Genomic DNA, 20,762 nt, shown 5'->3' on the forward strand with positions numbered 1-20,762 from the left:
AAACAGAAAATGGGACCAGACGATTATCAGCACATTCTAATCATTATTTAGTGGTTTAATTTGTGCAGTGTAAACAATATATCATACGGAAAATATCCGTATTTGTGCTGCACTCTTTAAATATGATCTATGTCAACATGTCGGTGACAGACACTGTTTCAGGTATAAAGCTAATAAAGATCAGTTTTAACTAAACAAAAGCAATCATTTAAGTTTGTCAACCAGTAAGCCAAATTGATGTGTTGAGATATCATGTAATAACTATTATCTTGAAGTAATTGAACAATATTTGACTTTTTCACGTTTATTTTTAGTTGTTTGAACAGGAAAAAACAGAGATACAGCACATCATTAGCTAATCAGTTAATTAAGGGAGATTAGTGGAAATGTAATATTGATACATGCCAAGTAATTTGTCGGAAATAAAGATGTCGTGGCCATTTCAATCAATATGATCAGCTGGGTTAAAGTCCAGCTTAATTACAACATAAATCAACTATCTATGCTTGTCAGTAAGGATTGATGCTAATGTTATGCTTTGCATTGCCAGTAGGTGGCAGTATGGGATACCCTGTGTTGTGAGGGTATATGTGATTTATAATGAATTAAACATCCTAGTGCTTATAATACTAATTGGTGATCTATGTATTACTGGATTTCAATAAATTTGTAACATTTTGAGTAAACAATTTAATATTAAAATTCTACGAAGTCATTTATGTCTTTAGAAGTCTTTAAAATCAGCACTGAATGATCCATTTATATGTTGTATTTTCTGTGTTGTTGTTTTGTATTTTTCTGTTAAGTACACTTCTCATTTGCATAGTGTGGTCGTTTGCAGGCAGTATTACTGCAGTTTTCAGTACTGCATCAAATTTAACAACACTTCATTCGTGTTTATGTTAGAAAGTGCTTGACCACATGCATGTCAAGTCATTGTTCTTTACGACTTGAAAAAGAATAAATTATGTGCGCTGAAACTTGAACTAGAGCCACAGTTCACAGCTGTGTGTGTGACTGCATCAAAAATAATGATTTGTTATGGTTTGTTGTACTTTTTTTACACAAAAGATGAGACAAAATGTGTTTGTCTACACATGCTACACAACTTTATTGTGGGTTGCATCTGTAGAAGTTTTAAAAACATCATTCGTCATATATTTTAAATGATTTCTCTAAAGCCGTACTCTTGAGCTCGGTAATCCTTACCGACTTTTGCTTGTTTTTGGGCCATTCTTTGGCACATACAGATCAAGCAGAAACTTCCAGGAGTTTTCCCAATCGCTCAGAGATATAGACACCTTTGCAGGCTCATGGCTTTTTAAATTATTTGAGAATTTCCAAGATTCCATCCATTCTGCAAACTTTCCTTTTCCATCTTCATCGTCCTTGTTGCCAGATCTAACATTACGCTTTGGTCGTGGTTGCGTCTTTGCTATTTTACACGCATCGCTCCATCTCTTCTGTTGTGGTTTCTGCTGATCAATGCTTGAGTAAATGTGCTGTCTTTTTGTTGCAGTCTTTGTCATTATCACAGATTCATCCTCAGCCGAAGCAGTGTTTTTCCCGTGCTTTGAGTCAAGGTCCATCTTCATGAACCTCCAGGACTTGCTCCAGATTTTCAGCTTCAAGTCTTTGACCAAAGCAGAAGGTAAATAATAGACGTGTTTGTGTTTTGACCAAAAGATCACATCTTGTGCACTGAATGACTTTGGCTTTGCATCAGGCCATGATGCGATGTTCTTTGGTGGTTGTGGGTTTGACATCTTCCACGATCGACCCCACTCTGACCTGCTCTCAATCTGGACGGATTTGAGCATCGCAATGCTACTGACATCCGACGTTAGCTGGAAATTCAAATAACATTCACCTTGTCTTTGGTAAAACTCTGTGCCAGTAAACATCCAAGAATTATCCCAATCTAGAACTTCTTTTTTTATGAGATGTGCAAGTCCAGGACCATCAGACCTCTTCCTAACCCTCCATGAGTCATTCCACTCTTTCGCGGGATGTCGTTCTTTGAAGGTCTGATAATCGAAGGATCTGCTAAATGCATTCGATGCTCTGCGAAGTTCCTTTCTGCCTTTGATTTCCATTGATTTCTCAAACCAATTATGTTCAGGCTGGAAATCCTCCAAGCTGGAGAACCTCCAAGAATCCGTCCACTCGGTCATGGAGGGTCTCTCGTGATTGCGCTGATGAGTTGATGATTTCCATGATTGTTCCCAGTCTGCCACAGATCTTGCGTATGTCTGTTGGCGCACCGGCTGGGTTGATGCACCTTGCCCTCGTCTTTCCAGAAGATGCTGACGTCTCTTAGTTCTCCAGGACTCAGCCCAGGTACGAACCCCTGCTGGTCCATTATGCGGGAAATCCTCATTTTCTAGCACTCTTCTAATAGGCCTGGGCTGAGCATTGGCGGACCAACCCTGCTGCCATAAACTGCTGTCTTGATTGAGTGTTAAGTTTGTGTACCTCCAAGAACTGGCCCATTCAGTGAGAGTTTGTGATGTGGAGGAAAACTGTGGAAGTGGACGTCTCGGGTTCCTTAATGCTCTTTCTTCTCTACGCTGGCGTTTCAGCATCTTCCAAGAATCCTTCCAGTCAGTTTGCTCTGAGAACTGGAGCATCTCTCCCCGCTTTTGCATTCTTGGCAAAGCAAGTACGTTGAATTTCACATGTTCACTTTGTTGCTTTAAATGGTCTGGTTTCGGTGTCTCAACCTTCACTTCCACCTCCCTACATTCAGCTTTATTTATATCTTCTTTATATTCCAACAGATTTTTTATGGTCGTCCATGATTTTTCCCAATCAGAAGATGGTGCATCCCTCCCACCGAACTGAACTGTGCGCTTCACCTCTCTAGGCACATTCATTATCACGTTGCAGATGTCCGCATGCAGTTCCTCAGGCAACACCGCTTGAGATTCGATTGATTTCGTCTCCTGTTGTGATATAGCTTTTGCAACCCTCCAAGCTTCACTCCATCCGAGGTTATTACCTGTTTTTGACTTCATATGAAGCTGCTTCTTTAAGTACATCCAAGAATCTTCCCATGGTAATTCAGGTTGTGTTTTCTCATTAGCTGAGGGCTGAATTGAATCGGGCATGATATCACCTCCTTTCACAGGCTTCATTGTCTTCCAGGATTCGTGCCAGTCTGATGCACTTTCCTGATTCTGATCCCTCCACAGGTTGTAAAATGTGTTGCTATCACTTTTATTAGTGCCTTCATGAGACTCTCTTCGTTTCTGAGTGAATATCCAAGACTTCTCCCATTCGGTACTGGCCAGATCTTGTTGAAAGAGCGCTGAGTCTAATGCTTTGCTGAGCTTCTCCCACAGAAACATGTCATTGGAGCTCATGTTGTTGTTGGTGTCAAACCCAAGATCAAACCAGGGTTTACCGTCAGTGCTTGGCTGAAGATTGAGAAACTTCCATGACTGTCCCCAGTCGAATTCACAGGGACTTTCTTCAGGTTGTGGTAAAGGCTTCGAGAACTTCCAAGACTTCGACCACACCATCAATCCCGGGCAGCTTTCATTGAGGTGACGTAACAGGGCCAGTTTGTTGGTTTTTGTTGTTTTCGTCGGGTCCACCTGCCTCTGAATCCGACTGCTCTGGAAACCTTGCGGCCTTCCCAAGTGCGTCTTTTTAGCCTTGTGTGCATCAAGAGTGGATTCTTCAGGAACCTTTGCTTTTCTCTCCAGTCTTTTAGGGGTTTTTATCTTGGAGGACATACGCATCTGCCAGTCTTGATTGATTCTATGAACATTTTAATTTGAACGGACAACAAATGAAAATGATTTCTCATTAATTATGAAATGTGGTTTGAGTTAGCGTCTTTTGTTTTAACAGATTAATTAAAGATAGCTGTTGTTATTAAAATTAATATTAACACAATTAAAGTTGAAGTGGCTACAAGCTCATTATTAGTTCTGAATGGCCTTATTATCTGCAAACAAAATATGCAGAGAGGCAGGATCAAACATTCAAATGCTGCATTCATGCCATATCAGAGCTACTGTAATTATGAGATGACTCAGAGATTCTTCTCTGAACTTTTCTTGTCTTTGTCAGAAATGATTATGTTCTATATCAACGCTCAAAATGCATCATTGTGCATTGTGAGTTCGAGAAAGATGTGAGTTTTTATGGGGTTAAAATTGTTGCATTATTCCAAATAAATAGATTGAGATTCACAAATAAATGTAAAGAGTTTCACAAAAAATAATAAAATGAGATTTGCAAATAAAAAAAAAATATTTACAATTGTGTTTTAAGTGTGCAAACACAGCTCTTCCATGCATTCATTTGTGAATCGCTTCCTTTGCATTTGCAGATCCCTGCACGCATTTGTGGATTTTGAAACATTTGTAGTGTCAAGAACTGCAGACAAATCCCCAAATAACTAGACTCCACCCACCATCTACTTAAGCCAATCAGATAACAGACATTTGCGCTGACCAATCATAGCATGCTCTTGCTCCAACCAATCACAATTTGTGATTTTATTATATGCACTGGCAGAATAGGAAGTATAAGGCCCATAAAATTGAGTCAAGCCACAGTATTATATTTTCTAAACCTTTAAAAATGCCAGAGAAACAGCATTCAGCCTCATGATAAACATGTGAGTTTGTGTAATTGGTGAAATTGCTGTCAGACAACTGCCAACAGCATTTCACACTTCTTCAGTCAAGCAGTTTGAATGGCAGCTCCGAGGATCTAACGTTGCATAGAGCATTTTAAATAGTATTTTAAACATTAAATACATGTTTTACGATTCATTTTGTTTGTAGAAAATATATAGGTGGGTTCTATTTTAAGAGGGTTTGCATTCTAAAGAGAACATTTCATGGATTTAACACATGATAAAACACATGTAAAAAAAAAATTGTTTTTGCATTTTATTTATTTGTGACTTTTAATAATTTTTGTGAATCTCTTCATATTTATTTGTGAATCTCAATTTATTTGGAAAAATGCAACAATTCTAATAAGTTGGAAATTAATAATTACAGTAATTTTGACATGGCATGAGCACAGCAATAGCATGATCATATTACAAAACTGTATGGAATGCAAAGGGTTAAAAATATTTGAATCAACAAAATATATCAGCAAACTGCCTCAAATGCACTTTAAGACATTTTTGAGCCACAAAGTAGTTTTTTTTATAAATACTGAGTTGGTCATTTTAGAGAGTTTTTCTGATTGACAAATGCAGTAAAATTAGAGATTCGGCAGGTCCTCACCTTTCCAGAGCACTCTTCCGTACCCTCTCCTCTTCCAGCTGTCGTTTCTGTCGATGCTCCCTCAGCCTGATTTCCCAGACATCCTTCATAATTGAAGAGCCACATACTAACACCTCTGCGTTTTTGTCCATTATTGTAGAGACTCCTGCTGTAAGCGGAGATGAAGCTGTCAGTGGAAGAACGAAATTGGATTTTACAAGACTGCAATGTTCCCTTGCATAAACTAACCATAAAATATGCATTTGTTTACAATAGCTCATCTAATAGCATGCATTTGATTAAGCTATTTCATTTAACCAGAGCAGGCAATTAAATATAAACGCAGTACAAAACAAATGCAGACATAAAAAAATACTATTTGGAACATTTGCACATTTTATAGAATACATTTAGCAGGGAATCATCACTTATCAGGCAAAAACAATACCACATGAAATTGCTTCCGTGATTAATTCTAAAATAGCATAACTGGATTGGTCTTTAATGCTATATTTAAAAAGCAATAATCGTGTTTACTGCTAGCAATATTAATTGCAATTTCATAAGTGCACAGCATCCAATCCTGCGGTCCTGTCAACATAAAAGAGAGTATTTCTCTGCAATAATGAACTAAAAAAATAAGTGTTTACCCGTCTGACTGTTCTCTGTTAAATGAGCCTCTGGCTTCAGAAGCAACTCATATAAGTGCCAACTGTAACTTAACTGGCCCGTGTAACCAGGGCTCTTGACCCGGCTATTTATAACACCCTGCGGGACGGATGCCACGTGGCTTTGTAACTCGTTAAAGAAATGCTTGTCTGCATTCATTTAAAAATATATTCTTTGTATTTCATAGCATACTGCACTCGACTGTAAACCTGTGACGAGTCGATACAAGGATGTTCTCACACAAAATGAGCTGAAAATGATGGAGCTGGTAATTAATACACTGCATTTAGGTGGTACATGACACAGTTACTAATTAATAGGTAACTTTATTCCTTTAAATTAGGATGGAAGGATCAAGTACAGTGTTTCAGTGCGGTGCGCTCAATATAGCCACTAGAACATGATATTTCACGAGGTTGAAATATGTTATGAATGTACAAATGACTGGGCGTACAGTAGCGAGTAATAATAACCATGTGCCATAAAGTCGTTGATTTAAAGGTGACACTTGCGTACACATCATGCAGATAATCAAATGTATATAAATATTTAAATAACTCATTTCATTGAGCTGTTGTACATTTTACAAACTTTGATTTCAATTCATTATCTCTAGTTATCAAGTTTGCACAAATATTATTTTGCTCTTTTATCCTGTTGCTGTTCTAATACAAATTAGAAACTAATAATTACAGTAATTCTCGCATTGCATGAGCACAGCAATATTCTCAGATATTAAAGTGCCTCATTATGCTTTTACCTGTTGTATTACCATGCAGATGTTTGTGAATGTAAAAGGTCTGTAAAGTTCAAAATTGCATGACAAATAAAGTTATTATCTCCTAAAAGAAAGAATCAATTCTGAACTGCTGAACGAGTCGTCAGTAAATCAAGTCTTATTTCCTGCATGAACAAATTAAGGTTTGTAACACATTTGCATAATGCCAGCCTGTGCTCTTCATTGGCTGCCAGCAAATGTCTACTTTTCTCCTCAAACACTGCAGTTGTAGCCGAGACTGAGAAGATGCTGTTTTCTGCCTGGCGAATCCACTTTGCACTGTAAGCAGTTTAAAAGGAGGAGGACTAAAGCAGAATTGATACGGATACTAAAGAATTGATACGGAAAAGCAAACGCCATTTTTCCTGTAACAGTGTCTCACGCACTGAGGGAGCCTCCGCAGCTGAAACTACGGTAAGAAAGAGGCGTTTCGTTTCCGACACGCGCCAATCACGACAGACTGGGCCTTCTGACCAATCAGAGCAGAGTCTTTGGGTAAGGAGGGGTTTAGAGAGACTGAATCATCAAAATTATCGATTTTTCTTTTACGCCAAAAATCATTAGGATATTAAGTAAAGATCATGTTCCAAGAAGATATTTTGTAAATTTCCTAATGTAAATATATAAAACATTTATTTTTGTGAGTGAATGCAGCACAATCGCCAACATAAATGGACAACTTTAAAGGAGATTTTCTCAATGTTTCGATTTTTTTTTGTACCCTCAGATTCCAGATTTTAAAATAGTTGTATCTCCGTCAAATATTTTCCTATCATAACAAACCATACATCAATGGAAATCTTATTTATTCAGCTTTCATATGATGTACAAATCTCAATTTCAAAAAAATTGTGAAAATATGTGAAAATTAAAGTGTTTTTTTGCCCTTGGCTGCATGTAAAGTAGGAGACTCCAAAACAAAATTAGGAGCCTTTAAAATAGCATAATAGAGGAACTTTAAAAAACTATATGGAAAGGAATGAGTTAATGAGTTACATTTTTGTACCTGACAAATAAAACTTTCTGAATTCAATATCTCTTGTTCTCAACTTTGCACCAATGCTGTTTTTTCTCTTTTAGTCTCAATGCTTGCATGAAAACTTTTCATTTTGCACCGCATTTGTCCTTGTTTCTCACAGAAGTTGCTGACATCCTGAATCGTAACCTTTCAAACGGAGTAAAGAAACAGTGCTGTGCCATTCAGAAGGCAGACAGCTCATTAGGAGAGAGAGCGTCAACCTTTGCATGGCTGATAATGATTAGCTGTCATTACCGTGTCAGTTTTCAGAATAGAAATCACAATAATCAGGTCTGTCAAATGTTCCCCCTAAGAAGCAGAAACTTACACTCGTGTCAGAGCCAAGAATGACATGCATATTCAGTCAATAATGCCTTGTCGAATGAATCCTAATTGAAATATTTCATTACAGCAATCCAAAGGCAAGCTTGTTAAGTGTTTTGCAACATTTAAAGGAATAATTAATCCAATATTCATGTAAATCAAAACCTGTATGCTGTTATTTTTTGACAACTCTTTTGCATACAGTGAAAGTTCATATAGTGACCATGTCTGTCAAGCATCACAACAAAACAATAAAAGTGGACTTGTGCCTTTTCACAACAAAATAGCAGCTTTTGGGTTTGGAACAACGTGAAATGACAGTTTTCATTTTGACTTTTTGCATCAGGAAGTTGATTACAATTTCATCAATGGATGGCATCGAGTAGGAGCTACTATTTCCATAGATGAAATTGGATTAAATTCCTGATGTCGTACATTAAAAGGAGAGTTCACCTGAAAATGAAAAATGCATTTTGTGTTTTGTGAAATTACAGTTTTCATTTTTAATGCTTGATCAGGAAGTTTATTTATTCCAATTTCATCTATGGATGGCATCAAATTGCGCAAATGTAATATATTTGGAAAACGAATAAACCCAAGTCAAGTTAAAATAACAGCACTTCTTACCTGTGTTGATGTGTAAGCATGCTGGAACACGTAATGGGCCTGCACTGCCATTATCCGTGGGCTTGTTAATTATGGGAATGAAACACAAAGATATGTAAATGAATTATGGGCCAGCAGGGGGCTCATATGATTCAGAGCCCGAGAGCTTCACTCAGCGTCATCGAACCGCTGGTGTCTCGTTTCCTTTCACACGCAGCACTGATTGCACTTTTATACCACATATTTTGGCCGGGGATCAAATGAATCCCATGTGATGAAGTGATGAAGTTACATAGATTTAATTAACTTTGACATGTCGAATATTTAAGGTCTTATATTTACATGGTTGGAGATCACTGTTGCTCATGTTTGAAGATAACTTTAATCCTTTCATTAACTTTGCACTGGCTGCAATTGGAGTGAAGATGAAGGTCAAATCACGTTTCTTGTTGAGGAGAGGCATGCTTTTACATTGTAAAATGTGATTTTTTGAAGTTGCATATAAAACAAATTTAAAGTACCCTTTATGGCAAGAAAATAAAATTCTACATCAAAATGTCTTTTTTAAAGGCCCATTCACATCAAGAACAATAACTCTGATTATAACTATACAGTATTATACCAACGTCCACACCAACGCATTCTGTTTATTCAAAGCGCACACTGCAGTTAATTCATCTGCAGCTTTAATCCTTGAGCTCTTTAAAGCAGGATGGATTCTGATTGGCTGTCAAGGTTTTTATCGTGCATCAGCTGAAAAAAAATCGTTCTGAAAGTGATTCCAATGATATTGTTTCTTTGGGCCGTTATCGTTATAGTTGTGGTGTGGACTCTGCCATTCTTTTACATTTAGAATGATTTTTAGATCTATATCTTCATCATTATTGTTATCGTCGTTGGCAGGGTTTGACATTCACTTTTTTGTTTACCAGCCACTGTGGATAGTGGTTTTCCAAAGTTACTTGCCACTCAGCACTTTCACTGGCCACATTGACATCGATACCATGGGGAAAAATAGGGGTTATATATTAGGCTGCTGTCACTTTAAGGCCTGACGCACGGATCCATTATACTGTTACACAAGTGTTTTCTTTCTCAACTGTTTACATTCACTTAAAACATAACTGACTGTGTTTACGAGAATACTCGCCAAGACCGGCATTTTGACAGTATTTTGTGTATATTTGACTGTTTAAGTGCCATAAGCTACGAAAAATAACTCAATTTAGCACTGAGAGGCAGCTTTATGTGCCGCACTTTGAGCGTGAGCACAATATCTGCGGGAATGAGTAAAATTATACGCAATACGTGCAATCCCACACTGAAATTCAAGCCCCGTAACAGCAACAATATTCATCTGGAGCAAATCAAACGAGTGAGTGAGTGAGTGAGTGAGTGAGTGAGTGAGTGAGTGAGTGAGTGAGTGAGTGAGTGAGTGAATGAATGAATGAATGAATGAATGAATGAATGAATGAATGAATGAATGAATGAATGAATGAATGAATGAATGAATGAATGAATGAGAGTGAGTGAGTGAGTGAGTGAGTGAGTGAGTGAGTGAGAGTGAGTGAGTGAGTGAGAGTGAGTGAGTGAGTGAGTGAGTGAGTGAGTGAGTGAGTGAGTGAGTGAGTGAGTGTATGTGCGTGTGAGTGAGTGAGTGTATGTGCGTGTGTGCGTGTGAGTGAGTGAGTGAGTGAGTGAGTGACTGAGAGTGAGTGAGTGAGTGAGTGAGTGTATGTGCGTGTGTGTGAGTGAGTGAGTGAGTGAGTGAGTGAGTGAGTGAGAGTGAGTAAATGACTGAGAATGAGTGAGTGAGTGAGTGAGTGAGTGAGTGAGTGAGTGAGTGAGTGAGTGAGTGAGTGAGTGAGTGAGTGAGTGAGAGTGAGTAAATGACTGAGAATGAGTGAGTGAGTGAGTGAGTGAGTGAGTGAGTGAGTGAGTGAGTGAGTGAGTGAATGAATGAATGAATGAGAGTGAGTGAGTGAGTGAGTGAGTGAGTGAGTGAGTGAGTGAGTGAGTGAGTGAGTGAGTGAGTGAGTGAATGAATGAATGAATGAATGAGAGTGAGTGAGTGAGTGAGAGTGAGTAAATGACTGAGAATGAGTGAGTGAGTGAGTGAGTGAGTGAGTGAGTGAATGAATGAATGAGAGTGAGTGAGTGAGTGAGTGAGTGAGTGAGTGAGTGAGTGAGTGAGTGAGTGAGTGAGTGAGTGAGTGAGTGAGTGAGAGTGAGTAAATTACTGAGAGTGAGTGAGTGAGTGAGTGAGTGAGTGAGTGAGTGAGTGAGTGAGTGAGTGAGTGAGTGAGTGACTGAAAGAGTGAGTGAGTGAGTGAGTGTATGTGTGTGTGTGTGTGAGAGAGAGAGAGAGAGAGAGAGAGAGTGAGTGAGTGAGTGAGTGAGTGAGTGAGTGAGTGAGTGTCTAAAAGTCACTCATGAAAAGCACATTTTGCCCTCCAGAATAAACTCCAATGTTACTCGACCCTCAATAGAACCACTAAATTGGCCAGTTATCTATTTATTAAACATTTTAAAGAAAGACAAATCCTCTCCAAATACAGATTAAGTGACCATGATCTAGAGATAGAGAGAGGAAGACATAGACAAACATGGACAGAGAGAGAGCAGAGGATCTGTAGACACTGTGACCTACAGCACATCGAAGATGAGGAACACTTTCTGCTCTTCTGCTCCAAATACACCAATATAAGAGAAACCTTTCTGCCCAGATTTGAAATCTTGATTCCATCATTCTTTGAACTGAGTGACACTGAAAAAATGTTCTTCTTACTGGGAGAAGATGATAGTACAGCTGCACTAGCGGCTAAATATGTGTTAGCTATTCACTATGCCAGAGACAGCTAGAGAGACCCACTGTATTCATTTATGAAGATAGATTATGTCTATTTATGTATCTATTTATATATGCTACTGTACATATAACATGATCTATACAGTTGTTTTATTATTTACATTCATTGTTATTATTATATATATGTTGATGCTTTGGCAACATTGTGTTACACAGTCATGCTAATAAAGCTCATTTGAAATTGAAATTGAAATTGAGTGAGTGAGTGAGTGTGTGAGAGAGAGAGAGAGAGAGAGAGAGAGAGAGAGAGAGAGAGAGAGAGAGAGAGAGAGAGAGTGAGTGAGTGAGTGAGTGAGTGAGTGAGTGAGTGAGTGAGTGAGTGAGTGAGTGAGAGTGAGGCAGGTTTGTGTGTCACTCGCTGTCGGAGAGATGAGAGAGAGAGAGAGAGAGAGAGAGAGAGAGAGAGAGAGCGCTGCTGGTATTGTGTATCTATTCTGCAGAAAATGAGTATCAGAAGCGTTTCAGATATTTCAGTATCGACATGTATCGATATTTTTGACAACACTACTTACACTTTTAAAAAATAAATAATAATAACCTGTTAAACATGAAAGTATTATGCAAACATATTTTCTACTTATATAGAACATGTTTGCCATAAAGGGTACTTTAAAAATAGAGTCAAGAAGCCTAGGGTTTAATATAGGACCCAATCTAGTGAGTGAGTGAAATCCCACAGAAGCACACTGAAGGACGGACCAGCATCAGTCTGATCTCTTATGCACAGGCAAATTTCCTCATAAAATGTACTGTAACAGTCTTATTTGAATTGCAGTCTAATTTAAAAAAACAACAACAACAAGTGAATCGTACAAGCACACATTTAATCTGGATTTGTCCCGTTAAATCGGTGTTTCGCTGTCCAGCTCTGCTACTCTAATTACCTCTTATATTCCTCTGGCAGCAACATGACAGGCTGTCAGCCGTAAGAGACAGAAATGCACCTGTGAGCAGAGAGAATAAATCACCCTTTGACTCCTTCTGTGTCTATAACAAAAGGGCATCCGACCAGAAGACAGCAGAGCAACGTGAAGATCGTGACCTTGGCGGCTCACTTGTTGCTCATTAGCGGACATGGTTTAATCCTTCTTTAAGTGAGTGAATTATCTAATTAAACCTCAGTAGCCCATTAGCAAAAACAAAATGCATGTATTTATGAACTCTGCTTTGCATTCAATTATTTAATAAGTGAAGTCCAAATTAAATTGCATATGAAATAAACTCTATTTTCTGGTGGTTTCTTGATTAAAACTTGCTGCTATGAGAGTGCGGTGGTTGCTAGGACTTTGCTATAGATTCAGTGTTTATTTTAATTACCAAAAACTATTTTTTAAAATAGAAAATGGTTAAGGAAAATGATTTGGTTTCCTTTTTTCAACTAAAATGGAAAACTTTGTATGCGTTTTAGTCGTTCATTTACACGACAACAGCGTTTTGGGGGCCTGAAAATGCAAACTTTTGAAAAGGGGATTCAAGGTGCAAGTGCAACTACAAAAAACGGTGATGTCATGCGTATGAGTACTACGTGTTCGGTCTATAGACGCGTAGTGTTTCTATACAAAGTGACATCGCCATCTACTGGCCTGGCAGCAGAATACAGCATTTTTAGTCGGTTTCGCAGATCCATGTGAACGGGGATCGTTTTGACAACACTGTATGCAAAAAACACAAAGGAAATACTATTCTGGTTTTAGTTTATCGTTATCGTGCAAAAGTACCCACTAAGTTAAAGCAACACCAAATATTCTTTTGTACCTTAAAATAATGTTTCCAAAATCGTTTCAGGGATTCATCAACTCGTAACAGGGTGAACGACACTTCTGCATTCGCTTTGCGATCCTCTATCTGCTATATCTCTATCTGTAGTTCGAATGAGACATAAGAAACTACAAATTTGACTTGCTTTACGGCAAGCGTTACAATAGCAAAAAAAAGAGCATTATTTTGTTTTTCTTCATTTTTGATGTCGCAATACATCATACTTTCATAAAATCATGCAACATACTCTACCTTGTCTGTGGACATCGTTATTTCCACAGCCGGTGCTAGATATACAAATAGTGTGCGTGCGACGGTAGGCTGCGGTACGCTAAATTATTTACGACAGCGGTAATGGACAATTCCGCTACCAACCTGTAGGGGGACCGCAGAGGAAAAGTGCTTTGGTGTTGCTTTAACAACAGTAACAACAATGACAGTGATGCATGACTTACTCTTTTAAAAATCAAAGTTCTTTAATGGCATCAATGGTTCTGAAGAACCTTGGAATGGTTCTTTATTGGAAAAGATTCTTTAGTTCTTCACACTAAGAGAAAATTGATCTTTATTAAAAACTGTTCACTGAAAGGTTCTTTGGGGGACCAAAAAAAACTTCTTCTGTGGCATTGCTGCGAAAACTTGCTTTTTGCAACCTTTATTTTAAAGAATTAATTCTAATAAATACACATGAATGTTGATTTAATCATTAAAATATTATTATTAAACACAAAGCCAAAACGTCTGCCTGTCATGTAATATACCAGCAGCTTTTAGTCTGACCTTTAGCCTTTCAGGGTTGGCCTGTGTCACATGGTCCACCAACTTTATTTAGCAACTGGTCTTGTTCACGCGGTCGCCGTCTGTGCTGAAGATCTTTCCTCTAGATGGACAGAGCGGGTGTTCATGCTGTGAAACAATTCCATGCAACAATTAGTGGAAATGTTGGCATGAATGTAAAAATAAAAACATTAATGGCACTAAGAGGAAAGCTCTCCCAGAGGTGAAGCATTGTGCTTTAAAATGAAAAAAAAAAAAATGCATCAACCTGAGCCATGTAATTTGCATGTCATTTCTTTTTCAAAAGGATGATTTTTTCCCCCCACCAGACAAAATTAAATTTTTTTCATTATGCAGAAGACAGACACACATTAAATGTGAAATGTAAAATAGGACAAGTCTATCACTAAAGCTTGCATTTGGATAATATTATGCTTGTTCTGTTTAAAGATAATAATTTTGAATTTAAAATGAAGTTGAGGTTTAGAAAGAGAGAGTTTGTGAAAAGAGAAACCAGGGCATATATATATATATATATATATATATATATATATATATATATACAGTATATATATATACATACATATATACAGTATATATATATATATATATATATATATATACTAAAGAATATTTTGACGTTTCTGGTTGAAAATGACTGAATCGCAAACTAAAATGTTTGAAAGTTCTTCACCTCACAGGCTCAGAGAAATCGGCTAATTAGAAACCAATAACCAAAAAGGACAGAAATAGAGACGGAAGCGTCTGCTGTGCTTTATGCACCTCTTTAAAGAAGAACTGCGTCAAACACAAGAAAATTCCTCAAAGGAGACTTACTCTAATTACTGTAGGCTCTCAGAGGTTATATATATATATATACAGACGTTCCTTTGGAAATGTCAGCCTGTGGGAACAAAATCACCAGAGAATTCATTTGATTTTCATGCATAAATGTTATAAACAAATTAGAAATCACCATAGCAAGTGTGCATCAACAACAACAAATACCAAACTATTTCCAAACAACTATAATTTGATGTTTATATCTGTGTTTTTTTTAATTAAGATATAAGATAAATGCAATATAGAAATATGTAAATACACTGTACAATGTGCAATTAAAATGTGTGCTTTGTGCAAAAGCAGGTGTGCACTGGATTTTTGCAGGTGAATTAAACTATAAATATAAAACTGTGAAGGGGAAAAATATGCAAAATAGCAAATGTTTGACTTAATTTATGTTTCCCTGATTTTAAAAATACTTTGAGTGTCCAGAGTGAACCGAGCTGGACTTTAATATTATTCAAACATGGGGAAAGTAGTCAGTGCACTGATCTAAATAATGTAAGTGTTTTTATTTTTAATTTAAAGCAAAACACCACAGGTGAACATAAAGCCAGGTTTAAAATTCTTGTTTCATTTTTTTATTTTTATTTTTTTATTATTTCATATTAGAGTCAAAAGCTTTTAAAGAGGGGATTTTTTGACATTTTTATCACTCCATAAATCAGAAAATACTGTCACCAGCCAGGGGGGGGGGGGGGGGAATCACCATTTTTAAGGAATAAAATGTTGTATAAAATCAGGCAAATTATAAACAACCCCCTCTGTAAAAACCTTCAGAATATAAAGTAAAGTTTGGTGTATGTAAGTGCTGCTGAAATAAAGATTTCTGACTGCAGAAGAAAAACTAATTTTGAGAAAACAGCCTTTAAAGAGATAGTTCACCCAAAAATGAAAATGATATTATTTTGTGTTTAGCAGAAGAAAGAAACTCATACAGGTTTGGAACATCATGAGGATGAGTAAATGACAACATTTTTCATTTTTAGGTGAACTATCCCTTTAAAGATACGTGTAATAAAGTGCTCAAAATAAAAGATCCACTTAAAAGTGTATTTTGGATGTTTTCTTTCCACTAATCTTAAAAAAACACTTTATGAAAAGCCAAAAAGCTCAAAATCTCAAAATTGACAGATGCATGAAAAAACAGTTTTGCCTGTAGTGTCTTGCCTTAAGAAACACACACACACAAAATCCCCAATTATAGAGCATCAAAGTGCTCTGATAGCCCCTAATCGCTTCTCTGTGATACTGAAGAGAATCGATTCATTTCAAACCGGTTTGACTGACGGAACGAATGTGAATGGAGGCTCGTTTGCATTTGTGGGTGTGCGCGCGCGATCTCATGTATGACTATGGGAGGGGTTTACAGGTGTTAATGGCGCGTCATGAGGGAGTCTGGAGCACTAAAGACCCCGGAGAGGGACAGATAGAGGGTGGTCTGGTTATTTGGTGTTTGTGATGGTGACACAGCGGATGTTTTGATGGTGTTGCAGTGCATCAGTGTTGAGCAGACCAGTCACATCACACGCGCGCGCTCTGGATGTTTTGCAGTTTTGGTCCGAGCGGAATGATGAATCAACTGTTCAGGTGAGAGAATGATTCATAAATGATTCACAATCGGAGCGTTTGTCTTCTTTCTCCTCAGGCCTCACACATTTGCTCTTCTCCTCTACAGGTTCTTGCTGTCTGCCGTGGTGGTGTGTCAGGCTGTTTCTACTGAAGCAGGTACAAGTTGAATCTTTAACGCAGGATATTTAACTCGGTTGTTTCATAGCTACTTTCTAACATGGATAACGCGTTTTCTCTCAGGTTGTGAGGGCTCAGAATGTGGGAAAGCTGGCGTTTCTGGAAAGCCAAAGCAACAGGCGGAATTCTTGAATAAGTTCAATGAAATGAACACGCAAACGCCGCAACGTCAACACCGCAACGCAGAGGCCGCGTTACCGTTCATAGGACTGACTGGAGGTGAGCTCATCATAACCATAGTGGAAGAACATGCATGCATGCATGGATTGATAAACAAATAGACAGATATAGATGTGGTCAATGTATGTGTCGTCATGTATTTATGATGTGTAAACAAGTTTATAGTATGGTTGGAAAGTCACAGGGTCAGAAAAAGTTTGGAAACATTACTATTTTTAAGTCTCTTGTGCTCATCAAGCCTGCATTTATGTTATCAATAATACAGAAAAGGCATTAATATTGTCAAATATTATTAGCCTACTATTTAAAATAATGGCTTTGTATTTTAATATACATTAAACTATATATTAATTAAATTATATTAATGCTGGAAACAGTTGTGCTGTTTGGAACCTGTGATACTTTTTTCAGGATTCATTGATTAATAAAACAGCATTTATTCAAAATCTTTTCTAGCACTGTTTTATCAATCCTACACATCCTTGCTGAATAAAAATAAGATCTTTGGAAAGCCATGATAACTTCTAGAAATCCCTAAGTGCAGTACAGTCACGTTCCTGGACACAGGAAGATTATTGGAGTTTGATTTACAGAAAAAAAAAAAAATACTATTTGTATACTACTAAAATACTATTTTCAGTTTTCTACTTCGGTTAATTCAATGTAATGCTGGCTCTCTCCTTGTAGTGGTTTGTGAACAGCTGTTTACTAGCAATTCCTGAGTGAAAATTGTTTCTACATCAGCTTTTATCTTCATTTAAGACATGGACAAAGGAAACCACTTGACTTTAATTGCACACCACTGTAAACAACACTTACAAACATGAACCAGAGTAAAACTATGTGTTCTGAGCGTTTAAGCTGGAGTTGAGTGGATTTCTCCATTTATTAATGGGAATTCCAGTGTTGTGAAGCGTAGCGGCCTGCTCAGTGTCTGGGTGGTTCGTGTTGTGTTGGGAAACAGATGTTGGTAGCAGCTGTTGAGATTACACGTCATAAATTTTTGGGGCTGCTGTTTTGCGTTTGCTTCCTTGTTTTTAACATCTTCATTTTGCTGTTTCTCTTCTCAGTTGCTAAACAAAGTCGTACCTGCTGCAAGAATGGTGGAACGTGCATTTTGGGAAGCTTCTGCGCCTGTCCGAAGTACTTCACCGGTCGGAGCTGCGAATACGACGAACGCCTCAGGTAACGTCGAGATTGAGCTGTACAGCACTGTTGTGGTCGCACAGGGTTTTTAAATGTGTGTGTTTTTACTTTCACAGCGATTGTGGTGTTATTCCACATGGAGAATGGGTTCAGAAAGGATGTTCGTACTGCAGATGTGGATATGGAGTTCTGCACTGCTTCCCGCACGTTTTCAGCAAAGACTGTGGTGAGTTTATAGATGCGTGTTTGTTGTAAAGGCTGCGAGTCTCGTTATATTACAGTAAGGCCAGACACACACTTAAAGGGAAAGTTCACCCAAACATTATTTATTCCACATTAAGTTGTTCCAAACATGTATGAGTTTCATTTTACAAAAGAAGATATTTGAATGAATGTTGGTAATCAGCTGTTTGGTTACCAACATTCTTCAAAATGTGTTTCTTTGTGTTTTTAAACTCATACAGGTTTGGAACAACATTAGGACGAATAATTGATGATTTTTGGATGAACTATCTCTTTAATGTCCTTTAGGTTGCTGTAGCTAATTCAGTTAGAGATAAGCAACAATAGACTGAAGTTCTCACCTCCAACGATTCGCTAATAGGGCTGTGAATCACTAGCGCTTGATTCAAACGGACAGCAAATGATTATTCAGGGCGTCTGTTTCTTGTTTGAGTGGCTGTTTCTTCAAATAACATTCCTGTATATCACTTCACGTACATTTGTTTTTTTTTTTGTTTTTCTTTCAGACGACTCTCAGGAAGTTCGGTGGTACCGTTCAAGCGCCCTCAGAACGTTGTCATCTTCAATCATCATGTTTGTTGCCTTAATTTTACCCTTTCTACTGTAAATTAGATTTCTTAACTGGGTTTTGTACGAGGCATTGAAATATAACACAGCAGAGACGGACTACAAACAAAAAGACGTTTGTTTTAAGTTGTCTTTCTGGGCAGCATTTATTGTCGGCACTGAAATGCATTTTGCTTCCAGTGGAAGTGTAACTAGCTGTGTTAAAAGCAACTGTTTAGTGAAGGAACGTGTGTATATAGGATTTATATTGAAAATATATTGTGTTTGTGTCAGTGCGCAGCCAAACCAAATGGATTCTGTCTTTTTCTATGTCTCTGTATGAATTTATTGTACCAGAGAGTGCACTGGCTGAAAGTAAAGCTTTTTTATAATCAGTATCTGCAAATACACCCGTGTTTTCCTTTCAGAATATACATGTCATCTTAACAATGAGCCGCAGTTCTTGATTTAAAGTCGAGTTCTCGCCGCTCAAATGGTCTCGTCCTCATTTGTGCTCAACTTTCGTTTGCTGTGCTTGTCATTGGAGAGAGAGTCAGATAAAGCTCAGATAGCCTGTGATTGTTGACCTTTCGGCTATTTTCTCTTATCTTATATAAACAAGTCGTCCGGCCAATCAATCTCAGTGGCTGGAATGACTATCTTGACCTTCTTGAGTTGGCCGGTGATGCACTGTAACACTCTGTGTGATTGAGCGAATGAATTTGTCTCATCCAATTAAAACTTGCATCAATAACTGAGATGGCTGACTGTTTACTGACTTCAATTAAGCAATTTATCATGGACGCTGAAAATTAGATTGGATCCCAACAAACTGAGGCTATGAATAACCATGACTTTCAGAAGCAAAAATGTTCTATAAAGTGTCAACTTTTTGGGGGGAAGAAAATAAAAAGGTTTTTTCCCTATTCTGGTAATATTTATCCAAGCTCATTTTTCAACTTCTAGTACATTTTCTAAAGCCCACAATTGCCTACATTCTTCTGGCTAAATGTAGAGAATCACTTGGTGTCTGTCTCTCTTCCTGTTGGGCTGAATAAACACAGAGACTCGGGCCTGTTTTACACTACAATGCTTGAATCTCTTTGGTATTAATAGCCGGGTGGGGTTGGGGAGACCCTCCTAAGCCCTGCATCTTCTCCATTGTCAAGCGTGATAACGGCCTCATTCTGCATGAAGAATGTACTCTTACATGCAAAAGACCTCGCATGAGTTCTATAGTTAGTCAAAGAGATGCTTATAGGGGTGTATTATGTGATAAGTGACCAGGATATGGCCCAGCCTGCTATTCAGGATTTAGGATTAGAAAGTTTACTTTAGGCAAACTCATTTTGAAATTTATTTTTGTGTAAGGAGAAAGTCACAAATTGTATTTTCATTCTTTTTCTGTGCTTTCTCAATATTCCTAGTGGTGAGTCTCATAATTGAAATGCAATCATTTTTAATTCTTATTTACAAAAGCAAAAATGAAAGGCAATACAACATATACGGCTATAAAATTATATATTATATTTACAGTAATTTTAATGTTTTTGAAAGAAGTCTCTTATGCTCATCAAGGCTGCATTTGTTTGATCAAAAATACAGTAAAATTTTGTGAAAAAATATAATTTAAATGACTATTTTCTATTGTAATATTTATTTTAAAATAAAATGTATTCCTGTGATCAAAGCTGAATTTTCAGCATCATTACTCCAGTCTTCAGAGTCACATGATCCTTCAGAAATCATTCTAATATGAAGATTTGCTGCTCGAGAAACATTTATGATTATTATCAGTGTTGAAAACAGTTGTGCTCTTCTGATTTTTGTGGAAATGTGTTCATCTTTTGTGAGGATTTTTGATGAATAGAAAGTTCATAAGCATTTATCAACAGCTTTTATTTGAAACAGAAATTGTTCATAATGATAAATGTATTTACTCACTTTTGATCAATTTAATGAGTTCTTGATGAATAAAAAAGTATTAATTTCTTTTTTTTTTAAATCATACTGACCCCA

General features: G+C 37.4%; 2 protein-coding genes across 2 annotated transcripts; one reads left to right on the top strand and one right to left on the bottom strand.

Annotated features, from left to right (window-relative positions):
* Positions 1-377: 377 nt before the first annotated feature.
* On the bottom strand, positions 378-5,956 carry LOC307152504 (uncharacterized protein). The gene is made up of 3 exons (XM_079861210.1): positions 5,888-5,956; positions 5,259-5,424; positions 378-3,765 (listed from the first exon to the last, which is right to left on the bottom strand). The coding sequence occupies exons 2-3, from the start codon at positions 5,387-5,389 to the stop codon at positions 1,206-1,208; spliced, it is 2,691 nt and encodes an 896-aa protein (XP_079717336.1). The 5' UTR covers positions 5,390-5,424; positions 5,888-5,956; the 3' UTR covers positions 378-1,205.
* Positions 5,957-16,232: 10,276 nt separating this feature from the next.
* tdgf1 (teratocarcinoma-derived growth factor 1) lies at positions 16,233-19,502 on the top strand. Its single transcript, XM_079861231.1, has 6 exons — positions 16,233-16,469; positions 16,558-16,607; positions 16,692-16,847; positions 17,879-17,993; positions 18,071-18,180; positions 18,704-19,502. Exons 1-6 carry the CDS (start codon positions 16,423-16,425, stop codon positions 18,802-18,804), a joined length of 579 nt encoding a protein of 192 aa, XP_079717357.1. The 5' UTR covers positions 16,233-16,422; the 3' UTR covers positions 18,805-19,502.
* The last annotated feature ends 1,260 nt before the right edge of the window (positions 19,503-20,762 follow it).

Source organism: Squalius cephalus (genome assembly GCF_949319135.1).
Source record: "Squalius cephalus genome assembly, chromosome: 24".
Classification (NCBI taxonomy): Eukaryota; Metazoa; Chordata; class Actinopteri; order Cypriniformes; family Leuciscidae; genus Squalius; species Squalius cephalus.

Excerpts from the sequence above, each read along its gene's own strand:
- LOC307152504 (XM_079861210.1), bottom strand. The coding sequence starts at position 5,389 with ATGGACAAAAACGCAGAGGTGTTAGTATGTGGCTCTTCAATTATGAAG. Across the intron at positions 3,766-5,258 it reads CGGAAGAGTGCTCTGGAAAG|AATCAATCAAGACTGGCAGA; the intron begins GTGAGGACCTGC and ends AAATGTTCATAG.
- tdgf1 (XM_079861231.1), top strand. The coding sequence starts at position 16,423 with ATGTTTTGCAGTTTTGGTCCGAGCGGAATGATGAATCAACTGTTCAG. Across the intron at positions 17,994-18,070 it reads GAATACGACGAACGCCTCAG|CGATTGTGGTGTTATTCCAC; the intron begins GTAACGTCGAGA and ends TTACTTTCACAG. Across the intron at positions 18,181-18,703 it reads CGTTTTCAGCAAAGACTGTG|ACGACTCTCAGGAAGTTCGG; the intron begins GTGAGTTTATAG and ends TTTTTCTTTCAG.